General features: G+C 40.9%; 2 protein-coding genes across 4 annotated transcripts in view; one reads left to right on the plus strand and one right to left on the minus strand.

Annotated features, from left to right (window-relative positions):
• stag1a (STAG1 cohesin complex component a) overlaps positions 1-14,284 on the plus strand; it is a 44,662-nt gene extending 30,378 nt beyond the window's left edge. The window contains exons 2-32 of one of the 3 annotated variants that reach the window (XM_030718674.1): positions 1,715-1,910; positions 2,244-2,364; positions 2,581-2,736; positions 2,823-2,919; positions 3,009-3,085; positions 3,374-3,578; positions 3,938-4,089; positions 4,263-4,336; positions 4,429-4,552; positions 4,752-4,850; positions 5,014-5,093; positions 5,531-5,638; positions 5,826-5,940; positions 6,318-6,435; positions 6,678-6,781; positions 7,315-7,407; positions 7,746-8,039; positions 8,206-8,276; positions 8,531-8,699; positions 9,170-9,262; positions 9,459-9,633; positions 9,779-9,918; positions 10,246-10,347; positions 10,530-10,678; positions 11,139-11,267; positions 11,547-11,749; positions 11,900-12,068; positions 12,147-12,263; positions 12,370-12,484; positions 12,602-12,682; positions 13,357-14,284. In XM_030718674.1, the coding sequence (XP_030574534.1) occupies positions 1,882-1,910; positions 2,244-2,364; positions 2,581-2,736; positions 2,823-2,919; positions 3,009-3,085; positions 3,374-3,578; positions 3,938-4,089; positions 4,263-4,336; positions 4,429-4,552; positions 4,752-4,850; positions 5,014-5,093; positions 5,531-5,638; positions 5,826-5,940; positions 6,318-6,435; positions 6,678-6,781; positions 7,315-7,407; positions 7,746-8,039; positions 8,206-8,276; positions 8,531-8,699; positions 9,170-9,262; positions 9,459-9,633; positions 9,779-9,918; positions 10,246-10,347; positions 10,530-10,678; positions 11,139-11,267; positions 11,547-11,749; positions 11,900-12,068; positions 12,147-12,263; positions 12,370-12,484; positions 12,602-12,682; positions 13,357-13,380 (3,783 nt within the window). In that variant the 5' untranslated portion in view covers positions 1,715-1,881 and the 3' untranslated portion in view covers positions 13,381-14,284. Of the gene's footprint in view, positions 1-1,714; positions 1,911-2,243; positions 2,365-2,580; positions 2,737-2,822; positions 2,920-3,008; positions 3,086-3,373; positions 3,579-3,937; positions 4,090-4,262; positions 4,337-4,428; positions 4,553-4,751; positions 4,851-5,013; positions 5,094-5,530; positions 5,639-5,825; positions 5,941-6,317; positions 6,436-6,677; positions 6,782-7,314; positions 7,408-7,745; positions 8,040-8,205; positions 8,277-8,530; positions 8,700-9,169; positions 9,263-9,458; positions 9,634-9,778; positions 9,919-10,245; positions 10,348-10,529; positions 10,679-11,138; positions 11,268-11,546; positions 11,750-11,899; positions 12,069-12,146; positions 12,264-12,369; positions 12,485-12,601; positions 12,683-13,356 lie in introns of those variants that run through there. The other 2 variants (XM_030718677.1, XM_030718675.1) reach the window with 2 other exon arrangements.
• Positions 14,285-15,691: 1,407 nt separating this feature from the next.
• pccb (propionyl-CoA carboxylase subunit beta) lies at positions 15,692-21,663 on the minus strand. Its single transcript, XM_030718681.1, has 15 exons — positions 21,406-21,663; positions 20,352-20,471; positions 20,196-20,264; positions 20,031-20,087; positions 19,771-19,884; positions 19,553-19,663; positions 19,248-19,356; positions 18,188-18,308; positions 18,028-18,109; positions 17,823-17,946; positions 17,609-17,716; positions 17,302-17,402; positions 16,790-16,888; positions 16,589-16,688; positions 15,692-16,464 (listed from the first exon to the last, which is right to left on the minus strand). Exons 1-15 carry the CDS (start codon positions 21,646-21,648, stop codon positions 16,343-16,345), a joined length of 1,680 nt encoding a protein of 559 aa, XP_030574541.1. The 5' UTR covers positions 21,649-21,663; the 3' UTR covers positions 15,692-16,342.
• Between the last annotated feature and the right edge of the window lie 2,155 nt (positions 21,664-23,818).

A 23,818-nucleotide genomic window follows, 5' to 3' on the forward strand; every position in this document is an offset into this window, starting at 1 on the left:
TTACATTTACTTTTACAGGGTTTGATTATCTAGATGTCAAGTTTTACATCGCCGTACCAAGCATTTGTGTGCAGAAAAACATTCAGGTTACAGAAAACTGTTAGAGAAAGCAGGGGGATTATTTTTTATTAAAATGTATACGTGCGATGACATGAGCAGAATTAGGCTTCTCTTTTCTTTGGTAGTTCTGTGTCTGTGCAGCAGGAATGTGAAAGGCCACAATCAATCGAAAGCTTATATACATGCAAGCAAGTTAAATTCCCAGCTATTAACAGCCTTTGCTCACTCCAGACTCTCTCTTTTGAAGTGTCACTTTGTGTATTAAATTTTACAACTAATTAAGCTACTTGCAGGTTTACACATTTTCTTCATGTAGTGATAGAAATCTTTATTCAACTGATCTGTTCAGCCCCAGTTGGGCAGTTTGTTCAGATCTCTCTCCATGTGTGTGTGTGTGTGTGTGTGTGTGTGTGTGTGTGTGGTACAGCATGGTGAAAAGGGGGACTCTCCTGCCCATGCTATTTCGCAGTACAAACACTGTGTGGAAGACAGTATTTAAATACACACTCTCTTAGCCTGCCCCCTACTGTTGCCCAGACCTACTTTCAAACACACATGCATGCATTCACACACACTCTGGGGAAAATAGACCACTAAAACACTCAGTAGATGAACTGAACTACATTGGAACTGAGCTGTGACTTAAATGAGTGTCAGTTGATTTTTCTCAGCCCACTTTTCCCAGTTTAAACACAGTCAGGCAGTCTGGAGATAGATGTTGGGCAGGGGACTTTGTGGATCATACTGCCTCTTCAGGTTGGCAGTGGTATTGCTCACTGTCTGCCCTTTGCTCTCATTAGCATATGAACAGGCCAAGAAATAATGGTATAATTCACTTAGCTGCCTGTCTTCTGAATGAGCATCTACTTTAGCTGTCAGATGAGACTAAAAAGCATTTTTGGATTATTTTATTTGCTTTGCATCATTTGTTGAACCTGAGATTTTTACAACTTATATTTTATTTGACATATTTTCCTTAGCTTTTGTCCAAAGCCTAACCTTTTCCCGTTAACTAGAGGGCAACATTAGGACTAACAGCATGTTTCTGCACATAACTCTCACAAAGTGTAGGAGTTTCAAAAGTTTTGAGCTGATCATTTTTTAAATTCAGTAGCTGTTCACTGAATTAATGAAATATGCTCATTCTTTATGTGTCAGTGGTTTGTTGTGAAATTGTTTGACAACAACACTTCTGTCAGTGTATAAATCCTCCCCAGCCGACTGAATATTTTGCTGTTGTTGTTCTCAAGTTGACCAGTTGGTGTCCTCCTCTGCCCATTTCCACACTGACAGCCCTTTTCCTATAGCAAGAGTTTGAACTGCCTCTCTCTGGATTCAGTGACATTTTATAGTTGACACACTTTGGACATTGAGCACTTCGACATCATATGAAGGTATCCAGTGATCTAACATTGAAACCATGTGGATCCCAGTTGTCTTGAATGAATCATAACTGATTTGAGGCAATCACTATATTACCTCATCAGTAATGTGACAGCTTCCCTTGATGTCTTCTATATAATGCTAAATGTTGCACATATTTATTTGTGTATCTACACCAGACAATCTGTTATTAATGGTTGTTATCGATTATGAAATGTGTATTATAAATATAGTCATAATTAATCTTTTCTTTTTCTCTGTTTCTTTTCAGGAGCTGAAGAAAGTTAAGCGCAGTCCGTCCTGGAGCCTCCTCTCTCTGACCTTACATATCGCCCCTTCCCCCTCCACCCAGTTTTTGCCATCTTATACCTCCTGCTTCACACCTGAAGACATCTATAGGAAGAACTGCACGGGTCATCAGTCCCCCCACTGACCAGGATGATCACCTCAGAGCTCCCTGTCCTACAGTGAGTGACTCACATGTAATTGTTTTATAAAGGGCCTGATAAACCCGACATAAAGTGTTAGCATTTTTATCTGGTCAGTTTATCCATCAGTTGCCAACACTCATCCAGGACCAGGTGGATTTAAAAGAATTCATGCTTATTTGATTTAGATGTATCAGACTACATGGCCAGGAAGCAAATGATGAATTCTTTTACAGTCCAAATTTTATCACATTTGGCCTTAAAGGTCTTTATGTATGTGTTTTGAGGATTGTTGTTTGCCATTTAATTTGAATAATGAATAAAATCGTTAAATATGAATGAATCATATGCATTTGTGTTTTGCTCTTTCAGGGACTCATCCAATGAGTCTGGGGCAACAGACACTGTGGGAATAAGTATGAGCATAAGTGAGATGGAAGATCCAGACATGAAAGGCAAGAAGAAGAGAGGGAGGCCTGGCAAACAACCACCGGTATCAGTGTTTGTTAAGAAAGGCGAAACTAGTCGAAAAAATCTGCTTAACAGACTTTGCATGTATCTGTTTTTGTGTGTGGTTGTTTTGGAATGTGTGATGGAACGTGTAGGACCAAGCTGTTATATTTCCTTCTGTGTAAGTCTGTGTTTGTGGATGGGTGTACATGCAAAGCTTTCTTCACAAACTTCCTAACTGACATTTCCCTGACTACAGACATCCAATAAGAAACCACGGAAGTCACCGACAGATAAGACGATGGGTGTGGCCAGAGGGCGAGGGAAAGCCAACGGTGTGGCTCAACATAATGGAGATGGCGGAGACCCAGTCACTCTCTTTGAAGTGGTCAAATTGGGCAAGAGTGCCATGCAGGTGGGTGAACATATCTTTGATTTCATTTTTAGAAGTACCTCCAGAGTTTAAACACAATATAAATTAACAACATTTTCTGTATACAGTCAGTGGTGGATGAGTGGATTGAGTCATATAAACAGGATAGAGACTTGGCGCTGCTAGACCTTATCAATTTTTTCATCCAGTGCTCAGGTTGCAAAGGTAAGCTGCCTTTTACTTAAATCTGTCACCCTGTGCGCATGTATTATATGACACGAATACCAAATCTGCTTTTGCTGGTCTCTAATCAGGCACCGTGAGGATTGAGATGTTCAGGAACATGCAGAATGCAGAGATTATCCGTAAGATGACCGAGGAGTTTGATGAGGTAATTATCTGCTAAAATAAGCAGAAATAAACATCATTTAAATAGCTGCAAGCATGCATTCCTTTATTATTTATTTATGCACTGATTTCGCCCTCTGTTGAAGATTTGTGGACAGTTTGAGCTCTTCTGGTTATAAGAGGAAAAACTACATATTTGATCATTTCTACCTGACAGCTCATATCAGTTTACTGTAATATAATTTTTCGGTTATATACTGTTATTTAAAGTCTGAACCAAAAATAGAGAAAAAAGCTACAGTAACTCCAATCTGTCTCTTATTGTCAACAGGACAGTGGGGATTATCCTCTCACCATGCCGGGACCTATGTGGAAAAAGTTCCGCTACAATTTCTGCGAGTTTATCAGCGTTTTGATCCGTCAGTGTCAGTACAGCATCATCTATGACGAGTACATGATGGACACTGTGATCTCCCTCCTCACTGGACTCTCTGACTCTCAAGTGCGGGCCTTCAGACACACGTCCACATTAGCAGGTAACAACATGATATTTGTATGAAGTGGAAACAGTAATTGTTACACAGGCCTCCAGCTGTTAACACAAGTAATATTATGGTGGCAAGATAGCGTCTCAAATGTGTCAGATAATAGTAGTAAATACTTTTGTTTAGCACTGATCAAAAGAAGCTCAAAGTCATCATAAAGACAGGGAAACAACTAATAACTTGCTGCTTCCATGACTATTTTGTGTGTTGTAATAGTGATTTATTAACTTTCTGCTTCTTCATATTGTATAGTTTTAATCTGAACTTGTGCGCACTTTTTTTTTAAGTAGAAAATATGTTTCCTTAGAGGGAAATGTCTAAAGCTTTTGAGTGTTGTTGTGTCTGCATAGCAATGAAGCTGATGACAGCACTGGTAAACGTAGCGCTGAACCTGAGCATTCACCAGGACAACACCCAGAGACAATACGAGGCTGAGAGGAACAAGATAGCCGGCAAACGTGCCAACGAGAAGCTGGAACTGCTGCTACAGAAGAGGAAGGAGGTGAGTTTGTGTTTGATGTGTCGTCTTACTTATTACTGTTTAAACAGAAGTTCCTTTCCAAGTGTCTCAAATGGTCATAGATGTTTGTGGTACTACTTAACTGTATATCAGAACGTTTGAAAATGTCCTTTTCGGTTTCAAATTGTTTGTAATTTTGAGTTTTTCTTTTACAGCTTCAGGAAAACCAGGATGAAATAGAGAACATGATGAACTCCATCTTCAAGGGCATCTTTGTGCATCGTTACAGGTACGCTCTCTAAATGTGACCTTGCTTACTGGTGATGATATAAGAATAATAATTCAAATATTTTTAGTGATTGTGTTTTTCTTATCTCCTAGGGATGCGATCGCTGAGATTCGAGCCATCTGTATTGAGGAAATCGGAGTGTGGATGAAGATGTACAGCGATGCATTTCTTAATGATAGTTACCTAAAATATGTTGGTTGGACACTACACGATAGAGTAAGAACACTATTACACAAATACTTGAGTTTTTCTTTAATCATTGGCTGATATTTTTGTATACCACTATGGAATTAATGTAAGGACCTGAACAATATTTGCATAAATACAGAATGGTAGAGCTTCAGCCCACCACAGCAGGATTTCACTTAAGATGTTTGCTTAGCTTGAATGTTTTTTTTCGGGTTTTTTTCCCCAGCAAGGAGAGGTGCGTCTGAAGTGCCTGAAGGCTCTGCAGAACCTGTACACAAACCGAGAACTATTCCCCAAACTAGAGCTTTTCACCAATCGCTTCAAGGTAACACCAGCGATGAGAACTCAAACTGCTTTCATAAAACTTAACAGCAGGAATGAGCAGTGTTTGGATTTTTTTTTTAGTTTTCTGAATTCTGTTTTGTTTCTCCTTATTTATTCTAGTTCTCTGCAGTTGTTTCTCTGCTCAACTTTATCTGTTTTGGCAGGACCGAATAGTATCAATGACACTGGATAAGGAGTACGACGTGGCTGTAGAGGCCATTAGATTGGTCACACTTATCCTGCAGTGAGTAGCTTTGACCTTTCTCTCGTTTTTTTTGCATGCCTACATATGAAATTTGTTCATAATGGCCATTAATGATAAAGATTCTAGTCAGCATTACAGACACAATGCTTAAGACTAGGAGTGGCATGTACTGAACACTTGAGTTAGACATCAGGCAGTTTTTTGTCAACTAGAGCTTAACTGCAGTTGTTCTGAAATCAGTTCTGAGTCACATCAGTTGTAGACATGATCACAGTTTTACTCACAAATGTATTGGGTAGTTTAATGTGAAAGGGGGCTCTTCACTGACTCATGTTTCCCTTTTATTTATAATAAATTTTGTTCATTGTTTTCAACCCTTGGGTGTTTTCATTTATTTGCAGTGTTTAATCTTGTTCTCACAACTCACTCGGGTTGATTTAACCTTGTTAAACCTCAGTGCAAATTGTCTGCTGCAGGGGCAGTGAAGATGCTTTGTCCAATGAGGACTGTGAGAATGTGTACCACCTGGTGTACTCTGCTCACCGGCCAGTGGCCGTTGCTGCTGGGGAGTTTCTTCACAGAAAGTGAGTCTAATTAGGACATCGTTTTCATTTAGCTTGAAGCACATTTGGCTTGAAAATGTGTCTGTATTATAGAAGTCACTTTTCATTCCATGATGATGTATTCATATTATCTCATTTAAGGTTTAGTAACATTGTTAGTTTTCCATTTGTAAAACACTTATTCTGTCTGTTTCTCGCTCGCTGTCAGATTATTCAGCCGCCATGACCCACAGGCTGAAGAAGCGCTGGCTAAACGCAGAGGGAGGAGCAGTCCCAATGGGAATCTCATCCGTATGCTGGTACTCTTCTTTTTGGAGAGTGAGGTAACACTTTTAATAACATTTTATGAACATACTGTGTGTTTTAGATGTTAGGCACACAATCACAAAGTCCTTCTATGTAGTGAGGTGTAGTAAACAATAAAGCATGCACATCTGTGTGGTTGGAAACCCTGTAAATATTAGTATAGTAAAATTACAATTTGACTCATCATGCTGCACCTGTCCAGCTTGACAGAGCGAGTAAATGACTCAGTTGGGTGATAACATTTTATTTGCTTTCTGTTATAGAAAGCACTTTTGATCTGAAGCCTTTCTCCGTCTGTGCTGTAGTTCCAGAATGATTGCTGCAGATTTTCCACAGTACTTCTTAAACCTTCATGTACCTTCAAGTGTCTTTCGATGTGTTTTTTTGTATGTAGCTCCATGAGCATGCAGCTTACCTTGTCGACTCTCTGTGGGAAAGTTCTCAAGAGCTGCTGAAAGACTGGGAGTGTATGACTGAACTGCTGCTGGAGGAGCCTGTACAGGGAGAAGAAAGTAAGGCACACTATTACACACTGATCTCATTCCCTTTGGGAGAAGCTAAATTGCATCTGATACAACTGCTGAGAACCAGCAAGACGAAATTATGTAATAAAATCTTGTTCTCTGAAACTCTTCTCTCTCTTAATCCCTTTCTCTGTTTCTAACCTTTGCTGTCACTCGGCTTCCCTTTGGTTCTTTCTGTGTCTCTGTCTTTCTCTCTCCTTTGCTCAAACTTCTTTGGTTTTGCCCTGTAGTGTTGTCCGACAGGCAGGAGAGTGCGCTCATAGAGCTGATGGTGTGCACCATCCGACAGGCAGCAGAGGCACACCCACCTGTTGGCAGAGGCACTGGCAAACGGGTGTGTGAAATATACACACATCATATGCAGTAAACACACCATTCACTTTGAATTGTTGGAGTTGAGAAGGAGGTGAAATCTTTAGAGAAAAGATGACAGAACAGGTGGCCCAAAGTCCCAGACCTCCGCCTGATTGAAATGCTGTGGTGGGACCTTAAGAGACCTTTTTATTAATAAATGCCCACAAATTTAATTGAACTAAACATAGATTTTAAAGAAGAGTGGGCTAAAATTCATCCACTACAGTGTGAGAGATAAAACTCAGGTAATTGCTGCAAAAGGTGGTTCTATGAGCTGTTGAATCATAAGGTGGATTAAGTTTTTCACAGGACTGTATTATGTAATTATGTGCATATATCTCTAAAACTCCAGCAAGCATGTATTTTAGCAAGACACAGACTTCCTGAATATGTTATGGGTAAAAGACAGAAGTAGTAGTAACTTTTCTGGTCATATTAAGAAAGGCAAAAAAAACAATCCAGTTTTTGTTCCCAGTGAAAGAATCTTTTTCTTTCTTTTTTTTTTTGGTCCAGGTGCTGACAGCAAAGGAGAGGAAGACCCAGATAGACGATAAGAACAAACTGACAGAGCACTTCATCATGGCTTTGCCCATGCTGTTGTCCAAGGTAAGGCTTTTCTTAGCCTGCCCATGGCTGTCAAGGGAGAGGCCAGTGATAAATGACTTGGCTAGAAGACTGATCAGTTTGTCAAAATAAATGATCTGCTTGTGTACTTGTGAGAATTGCTACTGAGTATTTTACCCCCTCGACCCCTCAAGTCTGCGGGCTTTATATCTAAAAAGTGACTCACTATTTTACTGAGAAAAAGAAGCAAACCTTCACATGCTGATTGATTGGTCTTTCTTTCTCTTTGGTCCCTCTGTGCTACTGTAACTTTTTCCTGTATGCTATAAATTTTATGTTGTCTTTATTTAATTCTCATCTCTCTATCACTTTGCCCAAAGTACCAGGCAGACTCTGAGAAGGTAGCCAATCTGCTGCAAATCCCCCAGTACTTTGACCTGGATGTGTACAGCGCTGGGCGCATGGAAAAGCACTTGGACGCCTTACTAAAGCAGATCCGTCTGGTTGTGGAGAAGCACATAGAGACGGATGTGCTTGAGGCCTGCAGCAAGACATACAGCATCCTCTGCTCTGAAGAGTACACCATCATGAACCGTGTGGACATCGCCCGATCGCAGCTAATTGATGAGATGACCGATCGATTTGCACACTCGGTTGAAGAGCTGCTGCAAGAGGTATCACAGACAAAGTAGCTGGCTGGGTAGACTATTAGAAATTGTGGTGTCCTTGCTTCCCAGTAGTTGAGATGCATACTATATAACCAGAGTCTCTGGTTTGATTCAAATCAGGTACCTTATGCCTATTTGAGTCTTGTATACTAATAGATGTTTGTTATTTCAGGCCGAGGAAGCAGACGATGACGATATCTACAATGTATTGTCTACACTCAAGCGACTCACAGCCTTCCACAAGTATGAGCTGCAGCTTGTTTTGAGATGAAACTGCTTGGGTTTATTGTTGATTAATCTGTTTATATTGGCCAAAAAATATCAATTGAAGAAAAGCAGTAAATCTTAACTGTAACTCCATTGCTAGCCACTGTGTTTACATTTTTTGCTTGTAAGAGTACTCTGTTATTCATTCATCAGAGTTGTATTGGAAGAAATCTTTCACTAAATAAATGTGATAATTTCAGCGTGTGCTTTTCTCCTGTTTTCTGTTTCAGTGCCCATGATTTGACAAGATGGGATTTGTTCGGGAATTGTTACCGGCTGCTGAAGGCGGGCATCGAGCAGGGCTCCATGCCAGAGCAGATAGCTGTCCAAGCCCTGCAGTGCTCCCACTACTCCATCCTGTGGCAGCTGGTCAAGATCACAGAGGGGGTTCCCAGCAAGGTGCTCAACTGGCCTCGCAAACAGAGCTTTAACACAGCACGCTCGGAGCTCAGTTTTCTTGTTGGTCAGGGGCTCAGAGTGAATACTGCCATGTCTGAGCATCAGTGGTCCAGAGGGACAGGAGCTTATCTGTATTTCTGAGGAGCAGGGCAGCTTGATGTAGAAATCTATCTCGCTGTCAGGCAGCCCTAGTTTCAGGATTCAGCCCAAGTCTGTCTCATTTTACACTTTAAACAAAGGCTTCAGATCCCCTTACAGGATATAACTTATTGGGAGCATTTTTTAAAAACAGTGCTAAATGTATTTACTATCAAAAGTGTTTCTAAATTGTTATTCATTCGGTTTCTTCATTTATGCGGTTAGCAGTGCACAGACAACTAGTTTGACTGACAGCTGTTTAGTAATGACTTTCACTTAAGTGCTCATTATTTTGGCTAATTATCTGCATGTGTGTGTATGTATGTATTCAGGATGACCTGGTGGCTCTCAGGCGAGTGGTAAAGTCTTTCCTGGCTGTGTGCCAGCAGTGCCTGTCTAATGTCAACACACCGGTTAAAGAACAGGTAACAGATGTTGCTGTGCAGTGAGTAACACAAGATTTTTTTTTTGTTGACTGATATGATGCAAGGAAAATGAAATGTATATTGATTCATGTAAAGGATTCATGTTTTCTGTTATCACTACAAATGTTTCTTTAGTTTGGCTTTAAAATGATCACTTTTGTGACAAATCGTGACAGCGTTGTTGCATCTTGTTTAGGCATTCATGCTTCTCTGCGACCTGCTGATGATCTTCAGTCACCAGCTGATTTCTGGTGGCAGAGAGGGCCTCCAGCCCCTGGTGTTTAACCCAGACAGCACCCTGCAAAATGAGCTGCTAAACTTCGTCTTAGACCATGTTTTCATTGACCAGGATGATGAGAGCCAGAGCATGGGTGAGAGCAACGTTAGACTGGATCATGTTATGGCCTGTTTAATAGCCAAGAGTTTTTCTTTAAGAATTGCTTAAGGTTGAGAGAGTAAATAAAAACATGTGAGAGCTTTTGACATCTTTGACCATTACTGTCTTTGTGCTTGTAGAGGGAGATGAGGAGGATGAGGCCAATAAGATCGAGGCTCTCCACAAGAGAAGAAACCTTCTAGCAGCTTTCTGTAAACTCATCATCTATGACATTGTAGACATGCCTGCTGCTGCCGACATATTCAAACACTATATGAAGGTGTGTGTCTTCTGTAACTGATATAAAACTTGACATTGAAAAAGTATGCATAAATATAGCCAGTAGAGCAATTTCAGTACTAACAGTAATGTTATTCCTCTATGACAGTGTTAGGTTAGGTCAGGTATTTTAGGTTTGTGATATTAATGTGACTGCTTCTGAGACTACAGTATAGCTGATTTATCATGAAGAAAATCGATGGGTGTGAGATAGAAAAAACAGTTTTTAATCATTCTAAATTTAGCTTTGACTGAAATTTTGTGTGTGATGTGAGATTCGGTGCTTTAATTCAGTGTTTAATTTAACACTTTCCTTTCTCTGCCTCAGTATTATAATGACTATGGTGACATCATCAAGGAGACTCTCAGTAAAACCAGACAGACCGACAAAATCCTCTGTGCCAAGACACTCATCCTCAGTCTGCAGCAGGTGAGAGGGTTGTGGTGCTAGTACACAGCTTCCTGTCTTGTACTTCTTAAGTTACGAGTGCTCTCCTGGACACACCCACTAACACCTATGTGTGTGTGTGTGTGTGTGTGTGTGTGTGTGTGTGTGTGTGTGTGTGTGTGTGTGTGTGTGTGTGTGTGTGTGTGTGTGTGTGTGTGTTGCAGCTGTTCAATGAGCTGTTGCAGGATCAGGGTCCCAACCTGGACCGAACGTCTTCTCATGTGAGTGGCATCAAGGAGCTGGCCCGACGCTTTGCCCTCACCTTTGGCCTGGATCAGATCAAGACCAGAGAGGCTGTTGCCACACTACACAAGTAAGTTCATGAGCATTGTGGTATCTCTAAAAACTGGCTTCTTGCTCTCTGTTAAGTCTCTATATTAAAATGTCAATATTTTTGATTTGTTCTTGCATGTTGAAGATGTTTAATGAGATTTTTTTGACAAGTTATTGAAGATTGAGAACAAATGTGAAATAAACCTTTACAGGCCATTTTCAAAAATAAGTAGTACAGCCGGTCAGTTTAGATTTAAATTGCCTGAGTTGTTTTAATGCTGATGAAGTCTAAAGCAGACATAAGGGAGACTGGTTTAAATGGAAAAGTAAATTTTAAAAAATGAAATAAAATCTATTGAGTTAATAATTAATAATGATCGGCTGAGATTGTCTTTATTGTATACAGCTGCTTGAAGCTGTTCTCTTTATGTCACTTTGTGTTGCTGCCTTTATTGCTGTCTTTCATTGTTTCTGTTTTTCTCTCTTCTCCATTGTATCAGGGATGGAATAGAGTTTGCATTTAAGTACCAGAATCCTCGAGGACCAGAGTTTCCTCCTATAAACTTGGCCTTCCTGGAGGTCCTGAGTGAATTCTCCTCCAAATTAATTCGTCAGGACAAAAAGACAGTGTAAGTACTCCTATGCAGTTTTTCATCAGCTAATACTCCAGCTTATATATAGCTACTTTTGGCTGCTCCCTTATTCACAAAGGGTCTCCGCAGCAGGTAAATCCACATGTTTGATTTGGCAACGTTTTAATGCTGCGTGCCCTTTCTGATGCAACCCTAAAGGGATTTATGTCTCCTCCTGGGATCAAACTGCTACACTATAAAGCCACTAATACTCCAGCTTATTTTATTATTTTAAAAAAAGGTAATAGTGCTATAAAATGCTGCATGTGTCCACAGCCACTCGTACCTGGAGAAGTTCATGTCAGAGTCGATGTCAGAACGCCGGGAGGATGTGTGGCTACCGCTGATTTCCTACAGAAACAGCCTGCTGACAGGAGGAGATGAGGACCATATGTCTGTTACGTCGGGCTCCAGCAGCAAGACCGGCTCAGTGCGCAGCAAGAAGGGGCGACCGCCACTCCACAAGAAACGTATTGAGGGTGAGCAGAGCTAAAGAATTACCTGAGGGTTTTTTTTGTTTGTTTTATTATTTTTGGGTTGGCCTGACTGAATTGTCATCTGTTACAGAAGAAGAGATGTGTTCACAGTTATTTAATCATGGTGCTGAAACAGAACTTACTCTTTTTTAGAGGAGAGTAGCGTGGAGGGCTCGTGGATGATGCGTAATGACACCCTACAGACACCGGGGGCACTTCAGACTCCTCAGCTCACCTCAACAGTCCTCAGAGAGAACAGACCAGCAGAACACATGCCTGACCCAGACTCAGAGCCCGGATCAGAGAACGACTACGTACACAAGTGGGTTTATGCACATACTGTCCTAAAGTCCAGTACTGCATACTGAACTAACTGATGTGTGTCTCTGTTTGTCTTCAGTCCTCAGATGCAGATGTCGTGGCTTGGCCAGCAGAAGATGGAGGAGGTGAATAGGAAGGACCGAACGGGCATGAACTACATCAAGTCTCGCAGCAATCAGGGTGTCCGGCAGACTGTGTAAGCGTGTTTCACTTGTAAACCTAAAGCATAATGTGAAGACAGACTTTTGTCCATCCTAAACGACACAATAACCAAGAAATGATAAACTGGCATTCCCTTTCAGGCGTGGGCTGATGGAGGATGATGCAGAGCCGATCTTTGAGGATGTGATGATGTCATCGCGGGGCCAGCTGGAGGACATGAACGAGGAGTTTGAAGACACCATGGTGATCGACCTGGTCAGTAGTTATAAACTGCGAATTCAGTTCATGCCACATTTACAGCTATTGTTTTCTGATGTTCTTTTTAATTCTGGGTCCCTCCTGGCTTTTTACGAACCATTCTACCTTTTACAGCCACCTTCAAGGAACAGACGTGAAAGGGCGGAATTAAGACCGGACTTCTTTGATTCTGCAGCGATGATTGAAGACGAGTCGGTAAGTGAAGGTTTGCCAACTTGTGCTGTGTGTAGAAAAGAAAACTGAACAAAATAATGCAGTAATAAGTTAGAATAAAGGTAATAAAAAACTGGAGGCAAAATTAATAATTCAAAAGCACAGAAAGACCAATTTAAAGAAGTAATTTCTCTGACATTACACTTGTCAACAAATTTTCAGAAGTTGTCAGCTTCACAGATATAGTGAATATATTGGACAAAGAATGTTGAAGATGGAGCTGCCAGGTAGGAGGAAAAGAGGAAGACCTCAGGGAAAATTCATGGATGTATTGAAGGAGGACACGAAGAGGGCTGGTGTGATAGAGAAGGATACTAGGGGACAGGGTGAGATGGAGGCAGATGGTCTGCTGTGGTGACCCCTGAGGGGAGCAGCCATATAAAAAGATAATAAATGAACTTTAGATTCAATTTTAATAATCTCTTTAGGAAGATTCTGTCAGGGAAAAATGCAACAGTAGTCAAAAATAAACCAACAAATGAATAAATAAATAATAAACAAGGATGCAAGAAAACAACAAAGACAAAAGGTCGATATTCTGTTACATACACACACACCTAGTGGTAAAAGAAGAAACACTGTAACACTTTTTATGGCGAGGATGTACGTTTTTTTGGAGGAGTTTGTGACTTTCTCTCTCCTCTTCATTGTTCCAGGGATTCAGCATGCCTATGTTCTGATCTGGAAACTGGGAATGATCCTGAGATCTGGATCCTAATCAGGACTAAACAGAAGAGGAAGGTTTTGGAACATCTAGCCCAGATCACCTGCCAATCAGACTCATAAGACGAAGAAAAAAAATCATTGTTGAAGTACTTTTCTTTCTCTCTAAGACATGATGGAAGGATGTTTTTCAAGTGGATCTTCTGACGGCTCCCAAAACTGCAGGATCTCACCTGCAGGCAAGGATCCGCCCTCTTCTGTAAGGCGGATCGGAGGATCCACAGTCTAGTCTGAACTATTCAAGAGCTTTGTCCTGCTTGTATTCTTCCTCTTCTTCCTCTTCAGCCTGTTGGTTTAGCTCTTGTTAGCAGTACTTCTGATGGCGCCCTGGCTGCACAATCATGCAGCCAGCCGACGAGTACTCGCAGTTTTTACAGCACCCTCTGTTACACACATGTACAGTTGTTTGATTCGGCTCCCGGTCAGCAGCGTGACACTCTGTACAGTCCTCCCCCCCCCCTTCTTTTGGTGTTGCACTTCAATCCATCTTAAATCCAACTAAATGTTCTATATCTTTGCTCTTAATACCACCCACTGACCTGTCTCCTCTCTCTGCCATCTCTGAGTCGTCGTATGTGTTGGTGCTGATGTGTGATGATAATGCGTGTGAAGTGTTGGTGGTGACAGTGGTTAAATAGTGGCACATGCACACAGAGGTTAACAGCTGTACATCGACCTGGAGGACGTGATGCAGCTGTCGTGTGCATGTGGCGTCAAAGCAAAGAGAGTGGTGTTATTTAACGGCAAAAATGCACATCTGACAGACCGCGGAGAGAACCCCAGCCGTCTCAGATCTTCTGCACACACCCTTCCCCTCCCAAATAACGGCTTTTTGAACTAATAAAAAAAGTAAAAAAAAAAAAAAAAGACAAACATATTTTCAATTCTGTAGCTTTAGTACTAAAGTTTTAAATCAAGTGTGTTTTTGTTTTTGTCTGATGTTTGTACAGCTTTTTCTTGAATATGTATCTTGTTTGTTGCCAAATTGTGGCCTACATACTTAAAAGTATATTATAGCCCCTCCCCTCCACACCTGTAAGTCATATCCAACAGTTACCAATGATACCAGCTTCCACACACTGTAGGTCTGATTGTAATCGTTTCACAGTTCAGTATTACGGCAGATTATCTCTTCAGTTTGTTCAATTTGCAGGTAAAAAATGTTTCTCTACCTGCAATCAGTGTTACGGGATTTAGAAGATGGAAGATTTGTTGTTCATATCCAGTGCAGTGATGGATCTTTATGTCTGACAGATTTGTTTGAATGTGTTCAGCCATGCCTTTTATTCCCCCTCTGTTGGTTCAATATTTACAGTCTTTATTCACTGGCTGGTTTGCAGTCCTGTAAATATCAGACAATTGGATCTTTTCTGCAGTGCAGTTGACATCATTTGCCCCAAAATACTCCAAAAGCCTGTTTTGTTTTTGTTTTTTTTCTGTGAACTTAAATTCTTTTTAATAAAATAAAATCTGTAATCGATTTATGGACTGGTGTTTGTTGATCAACTCATTCTTGACATAAAACAGCAGGTAGATAATCTTAACACCATAATATGAATGTTTTTTTTTAAGAGTATTTTAACCCTTTGTTAGTGTCCCAGTTTTGTAGCTATATAATAGGAGTACCTCTGAATATACAGAGACTAGCCAAAGGTACATTATATAGACAAGAGGTCTTAGGCCACTGACACATTAACTTTTTGCCAAATCATCCAGAAGCGCATTTGTGAGATCTCAATGTTAAGATGTCCTGGCTCACAGTATCCATTATAGGTCAAGCTAAAGGTGTTTGATGGGGTTGAGGTCAGTGCTCTGTGCAGGCCAGTTATGTTCTTCCATACCAGATCCATCCAAATTATGCCTTTATGGACTTTGCTTTGTGCAGTGCGGCATAGTCGTCATGCTGGAGGAGAAAAGACCCCCCCCCCCCAAACTGTTCCCATAACGTTGGAAGCATTGAATTGTCCAAAACGTCTTGGCAAGCCGAAGCACTAAGATTCTCCTTCACTGGAACCAAGAGGCCCGGGCCAAAGCCCACAAAAACAGTGGTTAAGAGGTGTGGTCCAATAATTTTACATTTGTAGTCCACTTTATGCCCATCTCACATCCTTTGCCACTGCGAGACCATTTGAACTGTTCCCATTCTTATACTCTTATACCATGAAAATACACAAGCGCCATCTTGGCTGCCAGATCTGAGATTCTACCTGATGTGCTGCTGCGTGTTTGTTTCAAAAGTCACGTTTCCCAAAGTAAAAATACACAGGATACTGAGGCCATGATTTATTTTACAGATGACAGCACAGGGCCTGCCACAGAAAAAAAAAAGGCACAGTTCCTGGTGGTAAGAAGGACTTTTCTTGACCTAAAGGCACTTGCAGCACTTGATGGAGGACATCAAATGCTGCAAGTGTTAAAAAACGGAAGTATATGAACAACTCTGAAAACATTGCACATAACAGACTTGGGTATGTTCACAATTTCTGCTAAAACTAAAAACTCTGCCCTTTCAAATACAGTCATATCAACAGTAGTCGCCAATGTGGCCACTGTGTGACACTGGGGTCATTTATTTCAGTTTTTTTTTTAGGGATTCATATAAACATCTTGCATATCAGTGATAAAGAAGTAAAGATACACAGCCTGAATTTGTTGAGGGGGTACTGGTAGTTCCTCCAAATACAAAAAAAATGACAGTTAATAGAAATCAGGAGTGATCTTTACTTTCTGCTTTCAGTGGAGTGGTAAAACTAGCATCTACCAGACAGGCTCCCAAAGTCATGAGGTACCACTGCAGGGGACTGAGAGAAAGCAGGGAAAACTGAGTTTGTTAACCTGCTGTCTGCAAAAAGCCCCATTTCATTTGAAATGTAGAATCAATACAAGTGCCTTTCGATAGTTTTAATGTGGAGAAGCTTTTCACAGAGGAATGTTGGCGTGCTTCTTCCAGGGGTTAACCTGCTTCTTGCTGGCTAGCACCGCTAAATCTTGGCAGATCTTCTTGCGAGTTGTTGCTGGCTTGATGATGTCATCCACAAAACCTAAAACAAGCACAGTCAGACTAAGATGTAGGTATGTAGGTGTTATGCTATAAGCAGACAAATAAAAAGCAGGGATCAGGAACTGTGATTTTTGGTATGTCGGTTTCCTCGAAAGCAGGTTTACCTCTGACAGCAGCTGGGAAAGGGTTAGCAAACTTCTCCACATATTCAGCCTCTGCTTCAGCCTGGTTCTCCTTTCCTCTGAAGATAATTTGAACGGCACCCTGAGAAAATTAAAAGAGACAAAAACCCCAAAACAGTTAACACTTAAAATAAAGGAAGCAGAGAGAAAGGAACAAACTGAAAGACTAGGGGTAATGTATACCTTGGCACCCATGACAGCGACCTCAGCTGTAGGCCAGGCGTAGTTCACATCTCCTCTCAAGTGTTTGGAGCTCATCACATCATAGGCTCCTCCATAAGCCTGGGATGCCAAGAAAAGTAAAAAGATTAATTCAGCAGCAGTGTTTTCAGGCAATAGGTGAATGTAGACATAAAAGAATCAATGCTAAGTTAACACTTTCTGTAGTTGATTCAGGCAAAGGATTCCAGTAAAAAAAAAATATTACAGAGGCTTTTATTCCGAAGAACCCACTGGGAGGGTTGAGTTATAATCACTTTTCACAATTTAACGCGGCAGTTTCATTTCGCTAAATGTTTGTTAGCAGCAACAGGTGCTTTTCGTAGGCAGCACCTTATGCAACATGAGCATAATGCTAAAGCAGATGTGCAAGAGAAACCTCTCAGCTTCAGCCACAACCAAATCCCACTACAGTGATAAAATTAGTCCTCAAACTGCACACACACACGCGCGCACGCATGCACACACACACCTACCTTTCTGGTAATGACCGTTATTTTGGGGACAGTGGCCTCGGCGAAAGCAAAAAGCAGTTTTGCTCCATGCCTGATGATGCCTCCATACTCCTGAGCTGTGCCTGTTGAGAGAAATCACAGCAGTTCTAATGGATGGGAGTTTGGACTATCAGGTTGTCTATGTGTGGTCTGTTCAGTCTCATCAGGGCCACCAGAAGATCACTGGTTATTAAACTCAACTGATTAAGATACAAACCTCAGCATGACAAATAGGCTATGAACACAACTGCAGCCTGTATACATGCAGCAAGATGTTTTTTGAGAATACCTGGCAGGAAACCTGGAACATCCACAAAGGTGATGATGGGAATGTTGAAAGCATCACAGAAGCGAACAAATCGAGCTCCCTTCACTGAGGAGTTGATGTCTAAACAACCTGATGAAGAAGGCAAGTATACAATGGACTGAATAGCTGATAACAGTTAACTATAAAACTTCTCAGTTTTCTTTTTTACTTTTGGCTGTTCACTTATTTTGCTTACCAGAAGCCACTTTGGGCTGATTACCCACAATGCCCACAGTGCGTCCATTCATACGGGCAAATCCCACCACAATGTTTTTGGCATAGTTGGGCATGATCTCGAAGAAGTCCCTCTCATCTACTATCTGATTAAGAAAGGGAGCTTTTTAATACACGCAAAAAGGAAATGTTGTGGCACATTAGAAGGTGCGTGCTTGTGCACATACTGCTTGAATTATGTCCAACATGTCGTAGGCTTTAGTTGACTCAAATGGTACAATGGTGTCCAACGACGGTACCAGACGATCACTGAAAAACAAATGAGATACCAGTCACAAAGGCAAATGATACATGATTATTTCAGTGAAGGAAAAGGTAATGGCTTACCTGGGGTCATGGCACTCTCTGATGGGTGCGGGATCCTGATTGCTAAGTGGCAGGAAATTGAAGAACTCTCGCAGGTTGAGCAAAGCCTCGATGTCATTCTCAAATGCACGGTGAGCCACACCTTTGAATAAGCAATAAGACAAGTGCATTTTCTGAGTTTCTCTGACCAAACTCAGCAGAGTTAAACATGCTGATTTGAGCAGAAATCCTGAAGTTTTAAACCACCCCTCATTTCTTTCTATTTTGCTACGAAAATCCAAAATAGGTGCAGTGATTTACTTAAATGTGCAAACAAACTAAAGTAAAAGTAGTATGTATAATTCTAATGAGCTTGAAAGTCAATATGTGGGATGACCACCTTTATTCATCAACACAGGATGAACTCGGGTAGGCAGCTTTCTTGTAATTTCTTTAAGTAGTCTTCAGTAGCTTTTCAGGCTTCTTGAAGGACATTCAAAGCTCTACTTTAGATGTTGGCTGCCTTTTGTTCAATCTCTTGTCAAGATGATCGCACACTGCTTCAATAATGTTGAGGGCCACACTCTGGGGAGGCCAATCCATGACTGTCAGTGTTCCACTGTGTGTTCTTCCTATCCAGCAATGCTTTTACTGCATTGGCAGTGTGTTTGGGATCACTGTCATACTGAAAAATGAAGCTGTTGCCAGTCAGACACTTTCCAAATGGTATTATGGAATACCAGATGGAAGGAAAATGGGTAACTGGGGTTATGCAAGTAGCCTAAAGTTCTTTGCTAAGTTGTCAGTTATGTGTAGACACAACACAACTTGGGGTCAAGAAGTTGCAGATGTTGAGTGAAAAAAAGTAGCCTAAACTTTTTCTTCAGAAAGCCTGGAGAAGTATTGCTCAAGACCACTACTAAAAAAAGTAAATTACAAGAAATTATGTCTCCTTAGAAACAAAATATAAAGAAATGAAGGGTGGCTTAAGACAATACTGGAACTGCAACAGGCCTAAAGCCAAAATGCTGATAAAGAGGGAACTGCTGCAGCTTAACTTTAACAAATCTCTTCAACATTCAAATATCTAAAAGGGTCTGACCAGACACGGTGGTGTGAGTTTTGGCTCCACCAAGTTCCTCCTGAGTCACATCTTCATTGGTGACAGACTTGACAACATCGGGCCCTGTGATGAACAGGTATGATGTGTCCTATACACACACAAACACAATGTTCCTGTGCATATTATAATTTAATGTCTTCTGTCAACACAGAATAGCATTTGCATGGCAGTTTGGAAACATTTCAATACTTTTTAATGTTTCTTGCAGCTGAAAAGCCATAAAACTAATATTTTTTACCTAGACTGGAGTTTACTATGTCAGTTTTATTTGTGCTGCTCCATACCTTAACCATAAAGGTGAAATCTGTCAGAGCAGGGGAGTAAACGGCTCCTCCTGCACATGGACCCATGATGAGGGAGATCTGAGGGATGACTCCTGAAGCCATCACGTTCCTCTGGAAAAAGGAACATGTACAGTGTCAGAAATACTACAGTAGTAGTTCATGTGCTTCCCACCATGCCTCCAGCCATTAAAAAAAATATATATTTTTTTTTTAAATACCAGGAATATATCTGCGTATCCAGCCAGAGATTCCACTCCTTCCTGGATCCGAGCTCCTCCAGAGTCGTTCAGCCCGATGACTGGAGCCCCGACTGTCATGGCCTGGTCCATGATCTGAGCACAGAAACGATTTAAAGGTGGCGCATCAAAAATGGGGAGAAGATGCACAAAGAAAAATACACAGCTACTAACTTATTCATAGCTGACAAACAACACAATTAAAAAGTGATGTTTAACGCTACTGTGAAACATTCATATACCTTACAGATCTTCTGTGCGTGAGCTCCAGATAAACTTCCACCAAACACTGTGAAGTCCTACAAAAAAAACCCAAAAAAGAGCAGGACAGAGAGAATATCACAGTAAGTCGAGCTGCTACGCTTTGCCACAGTGTAGGTTTTCTGTACAATAAATAAGCACCATACCTGACTGAAAACATAAACGAGCCTGCCATTGATTCTACCTCGGCCTGTCACAACGCTGTCACCAGGGAACTAGGAGAGGAAAAAACAAAATTCAGTTAAATTGTTGCAAAATGAGAGAAATATTGCTGCCAGAGGAATTTATGCATGGCCTGTTACCTTGTTTCTGTCCTGCTCCATGCCAAAATCGGAGCACCGGTGTTCCACAAACATGTCCGTCTCAACAAAGGACTCGGGGTCAAGCAATAGTTGCACTCGCTCCCTGGCTGTCAGCTTACCCTGGACCAAATGAGGATGGTAATTTTATTGCAATTTTGCCAGCCATGCTGCAGTACTTATGGTTTTAAAATCTCTGGTAGCTTTACGTCAATGTTTTAAGTGTAGTATATCATTAGTACGGCTGCTTTAAGGCAATATTTTACCTTTATATGAGTTCGCTACCTTAATCTGCCATTCTGTTTGTTTAATCCATTAACAGTCTGTCAGCTGCTTAATTATCAGAGGTTTACAATATTGCAGTATATTATCAAAATATTATTTGGCGTATTATCAGTGCTGCTGATTCCATAACTATTCTTACCAAGTCAACTGATTTCACTGGACAAGGCATGACCATGCAATTATGATGCATTAAAAAGGCTAAAATGGGGGAACTAAAAGCTGAAAAAACTTTAACCTTTAATAACAATTCAGCATCATTTAACCTTACTCACAAATCCTCCCCATTCTAAACGTTAACCTTTTATTCTTGCTTTAGAAATCCTAACGCAATAAGACCAGAAAACTATTGCACCTGCCAGTCTGTTAAAACTGACTTGTTTGTTCTTGTGTTGTGTGCTTTTATACGTTTTAAAAGTTGTATGTATGTATATATATATATATATATATATATATATATATATATAAACTTGAAAAAAATAATTAAACAGGTAAATGAAGTTTGCAAAGTATCAGCTTACTCAAATGTACTTACAAAGATATTAAAATGAACCCTTTCAAGCCGGAAAGTTCAGTTTTTATGTTACTTGTTTGTGTGTGAAACAGTGAGAAAGTGTGAAAGACATAAACGAGCCCGAGCCTGACATTTAGCACACCAACCTTCCGACTGCTAATGCATTTGAAGCATAAGGTATTTTTAAAAACGCAGCCACATTAAAGGAAATATGTCTTCATATAAAACATAAGAGTGTGAGACGGCGTTAGCTGATTTTACCCTTTTATGTTGTGCCTCTATCCTCTGCTGACCTCCCCCCTGCAGCGCCGCCTCTCGCTTCTTCTCAATCCTCTCTTTAACGGACAGGTGGCTGACCGAGTACCAGCGGCGTCCCTGCTGCAGATTCGTCTGCGGAACAGTTGCAGATATTGCGCCATACTTTACTTGCGCCACGCTCCTTAAGGAAACCTTCAAGCCATTTATTAGTCCACAACTGCTTCGAGCTACACTGATGGCCGCCATCACTGCTATGTGTGTTCGCTCTTCTTCTTTAGTGTTTAATGTTGGTTGACAAACTAGTTTTAGATCGCCACCAAGTGGACTGGAGTGTGGGCCGGGAGATGATCCCGACAGAGGCGAGAACAATCCTGTGAGCTAAATCATTTTCTCTTAAAACTGTTATAATCTCATAATATATCTTACCTGTTGTTTTCCCTAATAGTAGAATTGGGTGAACTGTTCACCCTCCCTTTGTTTCCCTATCCTATAGTCCAGGCATACTGATTATGATCTAATAAATGTTTCAGCTTCATCTTTCTGTATTCTTGTTTCTTTGTGATTGTGATTGCTTATTTCTCTCCCAGCATTATCGGGAATACAAAGAAAGTATGTATATCCTAATTCCCATCCACTAAATCTGTTCTAAGTGATCATCTGCCCGATCTTATGCTTACTTTTTAAAAATTTCTTCAATAATATTGCCAGCAGATATTGTGCATAATGACAAGTGATCTGCTACACTTTCTTATATATTTACTTAATTCTTCAGAGCCATCTGTCAGTATGAGCTTGCAGAATGCTAGTCAAAATAGTTCTGGACTATACACCAGAATCAGGGAGGACCGAAACTATAGAGCTACTTGCAAGTGGCATAATCCTTGCTTTCTGCCTTTACAACACCAGCCCACTCAAAACACATGAAGTTTGTCTCAAGATGTTCCCAACTTTTTAAAAACTCCCAGGACATGTCATAATTGCACCTGGAATTTAAGCCAATCCCATCATTTCATTTAAATGATTCTTAAAGGCACTTTTCTGTGTGGAGTTTGCATGTTCTCAGTGCTTGTGTGGCTAGGCCGGAGTCCTCCTGCAGTCCAAAACTATGCATGTTAGGTTAACTGGTGATTCTGAATTTGCTGTAGGTGTGAATGTGAGTGTGAATGTTTTCTGTCTAGTGAACTGTCCTTATCCTATAGATGTGTGATGGAGTGTGTCCTGCGCTCCTGCAGCACTCTGTGGAACAGCAAAGAAGAGGGCTCTGCTGAGGGTGGTGAAAGCTGCACAGAGGATTGTTGGCAACAGGCTCTCCTCCACCACCACCACAGACATCTACACCAGCAGATGCAGGAAAAGGGCTGCCTGTATCTTGAAAGACTCCACTCGAGCAGGAAGCTGCAGAGCATCAAGAGCAGACCCACCAGACTGACGAACAGCTTCTTCTCGGAGGCCATGAAACTGTTGAACTTCGGTGCTCTGTAGTCACTGCTGCTCCCAGTCAAAGGCAGACGTGTAAAAATCACTTGTGATCAATTGCAACCCTGAACTGGATGAGCAGGAGAAAACTGATGGATGATTCTTAAAAGCATTTTCTCCCCATTTCCACGGGTATCTTATGAATAATGTATATTTTTGACCTTTGCTCATCTGTTAAAATCCCATGTGAGATTTTCCTCTCACCAAGTCACATGAAATATAGCTGTTCTTACTTTCTCAAAATGCTGTCCATAAAAGTTTAGGGGAAATTGTGTGATCATCTGCTGCCTTGAGAAACAGATTACTTGACGTTTTGTTTTTGTTTATTTTATTATTTACCGCAGATAGTTTAAATCCCAATTTATGTGCACATTTTTCCACTTCATCTACTCCAACTGTGATCTTTTAAAGGCTTCAGAAACACCGATTCCTCTTTTTCGTTTTTCATACACTTTGCTCAACCTGGGAAAATAATGTAGTTGATCATTATCATTATGTTGCAAGTTCTAGGACAACAGCGGGACCGGGGATCAAATGATGAAATTTGGACCAATAGCAAAAGGGGGGCGAGCTCGCACAGCCAATCAAAAAACAGGAACTCCTCGCAACAGCGGGTGGGCGGGACCTCTGCCGATCTTGAACGTCAAGTCACAGGGACGTTAAGATCTGAGTTTACATGGTAAAGTAGACCTTCCTGTCAGCTTTGGCGCTGCCTTGCTACTTTAAATACACACTGTGCATTAAAGAGAAACGGAATGGAACGGGGGAAAGTTGAGGTATAAAATTATGGTGCACATTTTTACACTTTTAAGGGCCATTCTACAATTGCAGGACAATTTCTCATGAATTTGAAAATAATCCATGCGCGAAATACTGAAACATACATTTCAGCAGTCCCAAGAAAAAAAAATGTATATTTAGTTGTTGAAAAAGTGGTTTC

Source organism: Archocentrus centrarchus, chromosome 22 (assembly GCF_007364275.1).
Source record: "Archocentrus centrarchus isolate MPI-CPG fArcCen1 chromosome 22, fArcCen1, whole genome shotgun sequence".
Taxonomy (NCBI): domain Eukaryota; kingdom Metazoa; phylum Chordata; class Actinopteri; order Cichliformes; family Cichlidae; genus Archocentrus; species Archocentrus centrarchus.

Coding starts and splice junctions, on each gene's coding strand:
- pccb (XM_030718681.1), bottom strand. CDS start 21,648: ATGGCGGCCATCAGTGTAGCTCGAAGCAGTTGTGGACTAATAAATGGC. Junction 18,309..19,247: donor AACTCACACCACCGTGTCTG/GTCAGACCCTTT, acceptor GCTTATTCAAAG/GTGTGGCTCACCGTGCATTT. Junction 16,465..16,588: donor TTTCCCAGCTGCTGTCAGAG/GTAAACCTGCTT, acceptor TGCTTGTTTTAG/GTTTTGTGGATGACATCATC.